Here is a 10,900-nt window from a genome sequence, read left to right as displayed (position 1 = left end):
TATATCAAACCAGCAAAATTAACAATAATTCCTTATTATCATCTAATACTTATTCCTATTTGAAACTTATCAATTGTCCTAAGATGTCATTTTATAATAATTTGTTTGAACAAAGGCTTTTACATGATCTACATATTGCATTTGGTTATTATTATGCCTCTTCGGAGAAGGCAATGGCACCCCACTCCAGTACTCTTGCCTGGAAAATCCCGTGGACGGAGGAGCCTGGTAGGCTGCAGTCCATGGGGTTGCTAAAAGTCGGACACGACTGAGCAACTTCACTTTCACTTTTCACTTTCATGCATTGGAGAAGGAAATGGCAACCCACTCCAGTGTTCTTGCCTGGAGAACCCCAGGGACGGGGGAGCCTGGTGGGCTGCCGTCTATGGGGTTGCACAGAGTCGGACACAAATGAAGTGACTTAGCAGCAGCAGCATTATGCCTCTTAAGTCTTTTATAAATTTCAAACACCTCCCTCCCCAATTTTTATGTCTTTTTTAATGTCAAGAATATGCCTAGACATTTGCAGCTTTGTGTTTTCTTTACTACCATCCCCACTGATGACTTTTTCTTGTTACCCCAACATACATTTTCCCTGTATAGTGCTGTCATGCCCAACTGTTTGTGACCCCATGACTCAAGTCTGCCAGGCTCCTCTGTCCCCAGGGATTCTCCAGGCAAAAATGCTGGAGTGGGTTGCCATGCCTTCCTCAAGTCTCTCAGTCATGTCCAGCTCTTTGTGACCCCATGGACTATACAATCCATGAAATTCTCTAGGAGTGAGTAGCTACAGGAGTGAGTAGCCTTTCTCTTCTGCAGGGGATCTTCCCAACCTAGGGATCAAGCCCAGGTCTTCCACAGTGCAGGCAGATTCTTTACCAGCTGAGCCACAAGGGAAGCCCTGTATTATCAAGTCTGTACACCACTCCCTGCTCTACTTGCTTCCATGGGTTGCCCAGGAGTTTGACCCAGTTTTTAATTCATACCAAAATAGCAGAGTGTTTGATTTGGGTTAGTCTCTCAATTTTTAGCTTTTCATTTTCTTACCTGGAATTTTAATTTGGGGAAAGAGGAATAGCATAGTAATAAAATATAGGCTGATTCTAAGAAGCTAATAAGTAAGGGCACGTTTCCTTGAGCAGAATAAAGCATTAACATCTAATGATACTACTGGCTAGACTAATGTCCCAGCCACCTTTAATTCATGTTGAGTTAAATTGTGTTAGGTTAACAGAGATACACAAAAGTGAAGAAACCTTTTATCTTGTCCTCAAATAGTAAAATATCTAGTACGATAATTATATCAGTAACTATTACAGGAGGTAGATTATATAAAGTATCATAGTAAAGTAAAGAAATGATTCAGTGCTGTTGAAGCTTTTAATGTTTTGAAATACATGGTTGTCAGCTGGGGAAGTAGGTCTGGGAAAGCTTTATGGATGAGGATGCATATAAATTTTGCTTTTCACAATTAGAGTGGGCTTCCCTGGTGGCTTGATGGTAAAGAATCCACTTGCTGATGCAGGAGACACAGGTTCAGTCCCTGGGTTGGGAAGATCCCCTGGAGAAGGAGACGGCAACCCATTGCAGTGTTCTTGCCTGGGAAATCCCATGGACAGAGGAGCCTGGCAGGCTACATACGGTTGCAAAAAAGTCGGACATGACTTAGCAACTAAACTGCAACAATTAGAGCAGATTAAGTTGAGGCAAAGAGATACACTGAGTTTACAGTGTGAGTAGACATATTGATTGCAATCATAAGAAGGAAGTTTAGTGTCAGGTTTGGGCTTCCTTGGTGGCACAGAAGTTAAAGCGTCTGCCTGCAATGTGGGAGACCTGGGTTCGATCCCTGGGTTGGGAAGATCTCCTGGAGAAGGAAATGGCAATCCACTCCAGTATTCTTGCCTGGAGAATCCCACGGACAGAGGAGCTTGGTGGGCTACAGTCCACGGGTCGCAAAGAGTCGGACACAACTGAGCGACTTCACTTTCACTTTGGAGTTAGATAGACCTAAGTTCAAATTCCATGTTTGTCACACATGAGCCATTGAAGAACCTTCGGCACATTCTTAATTTATTTAAGCCTCAAATTCTATCTCTAAATGGGGATAATAATAAAAATCTCATAAAGATGTAGTGAGGATTTATGAGATAATATATGTGGAGCACTTTTCTTTTATCATATCTTTGTATCTGACTAGAGACAGTTCCAGTAAACATTGATTGCTAATGCTTTTGCTGTTGTTTTTAATAATAACAAAAGTAAGTAATTCCATAGAGCTAATGTATTAGGGTAGGTAAGCCCAAGAGTAGAGTGGGAGATATGTTGGAAAGATAGAAGAGGGCTTTGACTCCAGTGGAAAGCTAAGCAGTTTAAGTCAGGTTGATGGAGGTATAATTTACATTGAGTAAAATTCACCCTAAGTATATAGTTTGATGAATTTTAACCTGAATGGGGTAGTAGAATGACCACAATCAAGGTATAGAACTATTCTATCACTGCTAAACATCCTCTAGGGTATTTTTGAAGTTAATCCTTTCCCAATACCCCAAAACTATGACAACCACTGATCTAATTTTCTTCTATTTAGTTTTGTGTTTTCCAGTATGTCTTATAAATGGAATTATACAGAATTAACATCTTGTCCCAGGTTCCTTTCATTTAGCATAATGCTTTTGAAATTCATGGATGTTACAACATGTGTTAATATCTTGTTCATTTTTATTATAAAGTGGTATTGATTGAAGTACTACTATTTGTTTATCCATTCATCAATTGATAGATGTTTGGACTTTCTCCGGTTTCTGGCTGTTATGAATAATGTACATTCATGGACACATCTTTGTGTGGGCATGTGTTTTCTTTTGTGTAAATACTTTGAATATATTGATGGTGGCATAGAAATGTAAAACTTTATGGTAACTTTATTAAAAAAAACTGCCATATGATTTTCCAAAGTGACTATACAATTTCGTGATGTATAAGACTTCTGGATACTCTTTTATCTTCACCAGCTCTTTCTGTTGTCTCTGTTTTTTAACGTTAGTCTTCTGGTGGGTCTGCATTGAGTGATATCTCATTGTAGTTTTAATTTCTATAATGACTAATACGTTGAGTATCTTTTCATGTGTTAGTTTGTCATCTGTACTTTGTCTGTGGCAGTTTTTTGGTTGTCACAGTTTCGTGTGGGATGGTTACTGGTAATTAGTGAGTAGAGACTAAGGATGCTGCTGAATATCCTACAATACACAGGAGAGCCCCCACAACAAAAAATTATCTAGCTCAAAATGTCAGTAGTGTAGAGGTTTAGAAATTCTGACCTAGAGTACTAACTAATGTGTAAAATAATTTGAAAGTATAATTGGTGAGACTTAGTCACTGATTCAATACAAGGAAACAAAGAAAAGAAGGAGCTAAAAACTTTTAAGTTGGAGATTTCAAGTCTGTGTGACCAGGAGGATGGTAATACTGGTAATAGTAATTGAAACAGGTAAGAGAGCAGGTTTGGGAAAGCTCATGGTAAGCTCAAATGTGGATTGGAGCATGTAATGAATGTAATAAAGGGGAGCATGTAATGAAGTGGTTCATAACTAGAGATATATTAGAAGTCATGGGATTGAACAACATTGAGAAAAGTGAGGAAGATAAGAGAGGATTAATATTAAAGTTGCTTTGCACTTAGGAGACAGGAGATAGAAGAGGGGGAAGGTTAGGAGGAAAGGAACTGGGAAAGCGTTGTACTGCACCAGGACAACGTTTTCAGTGTGAGGTTGTGTGAAATACTGCAGAGAAACAAGGAAGGGGAACTAAAAAAGTTATTAACTTTGGAAATTAGGACCTCTTTAGTAATTTTTTTCCAAGAGAGAAATTTCAGAAGAGGGAAGATAGTTTGAATGGTGGCAAGAACCACATTTTAAAGGTTGAGAATAAAGAAGTACAGTATCAAGTTTAAATGATTGAAGCCATGTATGGTAAAAGTCATACAGAAAGAATACTATTTTGAGGGAAAGCAGTGATGAAGGAAAGTTTTGAGGGGTATACTAGTTTACTAGGGCTGCCATAACATTCCCTCAGAGTAAGGGGCTTAGAACACAGAAGTGCATTGTCTTATAGTTTTTGGAGGATAGAAATCTCAAATCAAAGTGTCCCCAGACCATGCTCCCTCTAAAGGCTCTAACAGAGAAAACTCCCTTGCCTCTTTCTAGCTTCAGGTGCTTCTGTCAGTTGTTGGCATTCCTTGACTTGGAGATGCATCACTTCAGTCCCTGCCTCTGTCTTCACATGACCATCTTCCCTCTGTGTGTTTCTGTGTCTAAATTTCCCTCTCCTTTCTTTTATAAAAATACCAGTCAGTGGATTTAGGGCCCACTCCAATCCAGTATGACCTTAGGAGGCTCCAAGTGGACATGAATCTTGGGGGAATATTATTCAACCCAGGACATGGGGGTAATTAAGATAAGGGGATTTTGCCATTGTGAGATTATTTCATACCCACTAGGATGGGTAAAATAAGGACAGTAACAAGTATTGGAGAGAATATGGAGAAAATGGAACCCTCATACATTTCTAGGTGAAATTGTAAAGTGGTACAGCCGCTTTGGAAAACATTTTGCATTTCCTCAAAAGGTTGAACATGGAGTTATCATATGACCCAGTAATTCTACTTCAAGAGAATTGATAACATCTGCCTACACAGAAATCTGTACATGAATGTTCATGGCATTATTATTCATAATAGTCAAAAAGTAGAAATGACCCAAATGTCTATTAATTGATGACTGGATTAACCATGGTTTATTCATGCAGTGGAATATTGTATAGCCGTGAAAAGGATGACGTCCTGGATGCAACATGGATGAACCTTTGAAAGCATGCCAAGTGAAGGAAGCCAGTCACAAAAGCGATGTGCTGTGTGATTCCATTAGTGACTAGTGTTGCCAGGAACTGAGGAGAGCGGGGAATGGGGAGTGCCTGCTAATGGAGATGGGGTTTCTTTTTGGGTTGATGGAAGTGTTTGTAAATTAGTGGTGATGGTTGTATAGCTATGAGTTTACTAAAAACCAGTTAATTGTGTACTTTAAAGGGGTGAATTTTATGGTATACAAATTATATCTTAGAACTGTTAGTAAAAAAAGAAAAGGGAAAAAAAAAAAGAAAAGGGGATATTTGATATACTGTAGGCTGAAGAGAGAAATTGTTGAGTCGTCACAGTGTTGCTTGGTCCAGTCACATGATGACTTCTACATGGTTCTACTACCGCAGTATATTGGAACTCATCATTTTAATAAACTATATGAGATTAATACATCTAAAATATAGTTATTTGGCCCAAATTTGACTTATAAATGAAAATGATGTATAATTTAAGCTGTGAACTCTATAATATGGGCCAAAAGGTGATTATCTAAATCATACCAGTGTACTGTTCCAGATGTAAGAATAATAAATGAATTTACCTAATTAAAAAATTTTTAGTATAGATACTTGAAAATTAGGGTAAATATTACAGTATTGGCCCACCTACAAAAGAAAAAGAACATTTTAGTTCTACCAGTTTTATTGATTTCAGATATGACCACTTTGAACACATTCTAAAAATCATGTTTAAAAAACAAACTGTTAATTTGAAGGGCCTACTTTAATGATTCATTATTCTATATTGAGCCAGAATAGTAGCTAACATTTTTGAGTACTTCCTTTATATCACACACAGTTTTGAGTTCTTATGAACCATCTTTTAAAATCCTCAGAATAAGCCCTTTGAGATATAGAGAAATAATCTCACCTAATACAGAGAAGTAACTCACCCAATCTCACATAGCTAAGAATTTTAAGAGTTGGAATTTGGACCCAAGCAGTCCGTCTTTTGGAGAAGGCAATGGCACCCCACTCCAGTACTCTTGCCTGGAAAACCCCATGAACGGAGGAGCCTGGTAGGCTGCAGTCCATGGGGTCGCAAAGAGTCAGACACGACTGAGCGACTTCACTTTCACTTTTCACTTTCATGCTTTGGAGAAGGAAATGGCAACCCACTCCAGTGTTCTTGCCTGGAGAATCCCAGGGACGGTGGAGCCTGATGAGCTGCCGTCTATGGAGTCGCACGGAGTCGGACACGACTGAAGCTACTTAGCAGCAGCAGTCCATCTAGGGCTTCCCAGGTTGCACCATGGTAAAGAATCTGCCTACCAGTGCAGGAGACACAAGAGATGCAGTTCCATCTCTGAGTCAAGATCCTCTGGAGTAAAGAATGGTAACCCACTCCAGTATTCTGGCCTGGAATATTCCATGGACAAAGGAGCCTGGTGGGCTACAGTCCATGGGGTCACAAAGAGTCAGACCGTGACTGAGCAACACATCACACGCCCCTCTTATGAAGGGAAGCATAAGATCTGTGTTCTTAGCCACTAAATTATGCTGGCTGTCTCAAAGTAGATTAGAATTTTTGATGAAAAATTTTTGAGATTTGCATGAGTAGCACAGAATATAGTTGAAGTGTAAGCTTCAACTATATCAGAGTTAGATGTGTAAGGGCAGAAAATAATATGTTTTAGTGAACAGTGGGAATAGTACACATTACAGAGGACATGAATATAATTCTCATTATTTTTCCCTGCCAGTATGAAGTGAAAGCTCCCGTTCCTTCTGCCTGTTTCAGGAATATTTGTAAGCAAATGGCAAAAATGCATGAAGCTATATTTGATCTCCTTCCTGAAGAACAAACGCAAGTGAGTAGTAATTCCTAAAACTATTATATATATCATAATATGCATGTAGAATTGAAGTGTTTTTATGTACTGTTGACATATGTAAGCTTAGTTCATGTTCCAATATGATCATTATTATTTTTTTCCAGTTGTTATATTGACTTGTGGAACATGGATAGAAATTCTGATTTCAAAGCCGTCCTTGCCCTGACAGGCTAGTGCAGTGGTAGCTTTGCTCTGTGCTCAGCCATTCTAAAAAGCACATTTTTATTTGTCCATTGGGTCATCAGAAGTCCCAGATTCTACCAACATTATTTATTACATTATTAGTTTGAAAATCAGGGCTAGCATTTAATCAGTGAATAGTAGAATAAGTTACACATTGATTATAATCCAAATTGGATAGGGAAGAAATTACTGTTTGACTTAATAATTCAAATCAGTATACCTTAATGTTTGTTAGGTCAGCATAAATGATGTGTAGTAGGCACAAATAAGGAAAAATAGCAAAATGGGTAGACTTTAGCATCTCTTGCCTATGAAGTATCCACCCTCTGCCTCTGTTTTCCCTACACTATCATCCGTATTCTCTTCACTTTTCCACTACATTCCTACCCCTGACTTCCCTCAATTTCATTTCCTAGGAGTACTTTAAAGGTTCCAGTACTTCTTTTTTTCAGTCTTCTTTATCCACCTTAGTTTGTTCCCTTTATACCAGGTGATCAATCAAGCTTAGTTGTATTTAGGGTCGGGAAGATCCCCTGGAGGAGGGCATGGCAACAGTGTTCTTGCCTGGAGAGTCCCATGGACAGAGGAGCCTGGCGGGCTACAGTTCATAGGCTTGCAAAGAGTCGGACACGACTGAAGCGACTTAACAAACACAGTGTTATAATTAGTACAAGCCTAGTTGTTATATGACTAATGATCTTAGCTTTCACTGAAATTTTTGCTCTTCAGACAAATTTCTTATTTCAGTTTGTCTCTAATTGGTTGAGTGCATGGCATTGGTATTTGGGAGCAAAGTGTAGGTTTTGTAGTGTCTCTTCCCTGCTTTTGCTTCTGCTGGTCTCCTTTCCACACCACCTTGAACTTCCATCTTATACTAGCTATTACCATCTTCTCATGTTTTCCTATGTTTTTATTAATCATACTAACTTTATGAATAAATATAATCCACCATCTTTGGGGCTCACTGAGGACTTAGGAGGAGCTTTGAGATACAGAGCACCCACTAGGGTCTTTTTTCCTTTCTCAGTCTTCCTAGCCAAACCATCATTTTCATTCCACATGCAAGATCCCCCACCTCTGACATTCTGACCTTCTGAATTTTCCCTCTGAGTTCTAATTCTGGAGCAAGACTTAGCCAGGTCAGTGAGGTGAATACACAGGTATTTCATGTATTTTTATCTGCATCTTCATTTAAAGTGAACTCTTTTCAAACCTGGGCACAAAGTATAGGTTTTATGTCATTATTGTCATTTGAGTACCAGTGATTCCATAAAACTTTTCCATAGATGACTTTATATATTTTTGTCATGGAAAATGTATTTCACAAAATTGTTTCCATAGATTAATTTTATGTAATTTCAGGTCAGGCATTTCCCAAAGAAGTACTGGGCCATTGCATTAAAAATCTGCATATGGAGCGATAAAATACTTCCAAGTAATTTAGAAGGGTAACAATAGCCTTCCTTTTACCATTGTGACTTTTTTCTCTATCAGGTTCCTAGTTAATGCAGAATTCTCCATCTTTTCTCTATTCTTTTTACCTGTATGGTTCATCCCATTTACATATTCCAGAAGACTTTTAAGGGGCAGAAAGGCAGTAGTAAATCATATCACTAAAAGGAGTACTGCTGTGAAGGGCAAAAAGAGCTTTTACCCAACTAAGGAGAAAAACTGTACTGAAATAGCAATTCCATACTTTCAGAGGAGCATTTTAAAAGTATATGCCAAAGCAAAAAAATTTTCTCCAAATAATATTAATTACTTATGTCTTCTGTGGCAGTAGAGCTTTAAGAAACTTAGATTTGTTTCTTTTCCAGATGTTATTTTTAAGAATTAATGCAAGTTACAAACTCCACTTGAAAAAGCAGTTATCTCACTTAAATGTGATAAATGATGGAGGACCTCAAAATGGGTATGTTTTCAACATATTTTTACCACATACTACCATATAGAGTTGTTTGATTAGTTTTTATTCATTACGCTGTCCTTTACCACTGTAATCTTGCCAGGGCCCCACAGTTGTAAAATCAGCAATCTTTTGCCTTTTTTTTCCCCTCTGTGGGGGTGCTGTATCTCTATATCTATCTGTCTGTTTATGTTAAAGTGTTTTATAAATGCTCAGTTAGTTAACTGACCTTACATGTCTCCTTTGAGGCAGTGTGCGTTAGTAGCACCTCCTTAGGTCGGTCACCCGTAGTCTTCAGCTGTCCAGACAGGACTCAGAGTCCTACTTTGTACCTGTATGACCATGAGAAAGTCACTTAAACTCTGCCTTATGTATAAAATGAGAGTGATAAAATCTCTAATTCCTCCACAGAGTTACAAAAAATAATGTGCATGTATTTTCTTGTAAGCCATTGAACAAATTTTATGTATTATTGGTGAAATAATATGACATATAAAACATAAGATTTAGAATCAGAAAACTTGGGTTAAGTTTGGCCACTTACTAGCTCTATTACTGAGCAAGTCACTTAATCTTGCTGAGCCTTAATATTTCTTATATTGGGAATGATAAAAAGTTCTGTAACAGAATTTTTGTTAAGAGCAATGTAGGTTAGGATATGAATTTAAAGATTATATAAAATACAAGACACTGATCATATAAGTTACCCCTTAGTATGATTTCTGTACTCTGTTACCTGTTCATGGATTTTTAGGAATGGAATATTTTTTTTCCCTATTAAAGACATTTCAGGCTTAAATTTCAAACTTACAGGGACAAATGTAAAAACCATATTTTGGAATCAGAAGTTGGCTTTGCCCTTTAAAAAAAAAAAGTATGTTTGACCTTGAACAAGGTAGGGAAGGGCATTAGCTGTGCTGCCCTCTAGCAGTTGAAAAATTCGAGAATAACTTAAGGACTTGGCCCTCGATATACAGGGTTTCTCTGTATCCACAATTCCACATTCACAGATTCAACCAACTGCAGATCATATAATGCTCTAATATTTACTATTTTTGAAAAATGAACCCACGCAGTTAAAACCTGTGATGTTGGAGAATACAGTAAATTGATTTTGCAGAAAACTATTTGTAAGCTTCAAACTGCTGAATTTGTCCGCCAGGCTGAATTTAAGAGTTTTATGCAAAAATCTGATTTTCTTTTGATTATTACCTGGTTCTTCTTTTTTTAAATAATTTTTTTTTTCAAAAATTTCAAAGCCACAGAAAAGTTTAATGACAGTATAATGAATACCAAATATCTCTCAGACACTATTCGAAGAAACCTAATACTATTTTAAAGTCCCATTCCTCTCATACATTCCTACTTTTATTCCCATAACTGAATCTTGCTAGTTGGTTGTTTTCAGACCAGTAGATCTGAAGCATCCAAATTAATTCATCACCTGTTATTTTCTTTGTTAACATAACTATTTGGGGATTGGCACCTTCAAGATCTTCATTGTCTCATACTTTTAAAGACAGTAATACTTAGTAAGTCAAATATGTCTTTGATCCCTTGAAGGATAGAATTTCCTGAAGACTTACCTCTAGACTGTAGCCAAAGACAGGAATTTTTTTTTCTGAAATGGCTCTAAAATTTTACTTTTTTCAAGCTGAAATTGGGACATAACATAAAATTAAACATTGCACAGTTAACAATTCAGTGGCCCTTAGTGCCTTCACAACCACCACCTCTGTGCAACCACCAGCTTTGTTTAGTTCCAAACATTTTACAGAATGAAGCAGGGCAAAGGCTAATAGAGTTCTGCCAAGAGAATGCACTAGTCATAGCAAAGACCCTCTTTCAACAACACAAGAGAAGACTCTACTCATGGACGTCACCAGACAGTCAACACCGAAATCAGATTGATTATATTCTTTGCAGCCAAAGATGGAGAAGCTCTATACAGTCAGCAAAAATAAGACCAGGAGCTGACTGTGGCTCAGATCATGAACTCCTTATTGCCAAATTCAGACTTAAATTGAAAAAAGTAGGGAAAACCACTAGACCATTCAGGTAT

The 10,900-nt window shown here is 37.7% G+C and overlaps 1 protein-coding gene across 2 annotated transcripts in view; it reads left to right on the top strand.

The window, feature by feature from the left end:
• Positions 1 to 10,900, top strand: part of VPS54 (vacuolar protein sorting 54 homolog (S. cerevisiae)) — a 102,345-nt gene that overhangs the window by 86,043 nt on the left and 5,402 nt on the right. For both annotated transcript variants that reach the window (XM_010863311.1, XM_010863310.1), the window contains exons 21-22: positions 6,618 to 6,725; positions 8,750 to 8,844. In XM_010863311.1, coding sequence (XP_010861613.1) covers positions 6,618 to 6,725; positions 8,750 to 8,844 — 203 coding nt within the window. The remainder of the gene's footprint in view (positions 1 to 6,617; positions 6,726 to 8,749; positions 8,845 to 10,900) is intronic.

Source organism: Bison bison, unplaced genomic scaffold (genome assembly GCF_000754665.1).
Source record: "Bison bison bison isolate TAMUID 2011002044 unplaced genomic scaffold, Bison_UMD1.0 scf7180017864489, whole genome shotgun sequence".
NCBI lineage: Eukaryota > Metazoa > Chordata > Mammalia > Artiodactyla > Bovidae > Bison > Bison bison.
The sequence above is the reverse complement of the archived record's forward strand: the minus strand, read 5'-3'. Positions and strand labels throughout refer to the sequence as shown.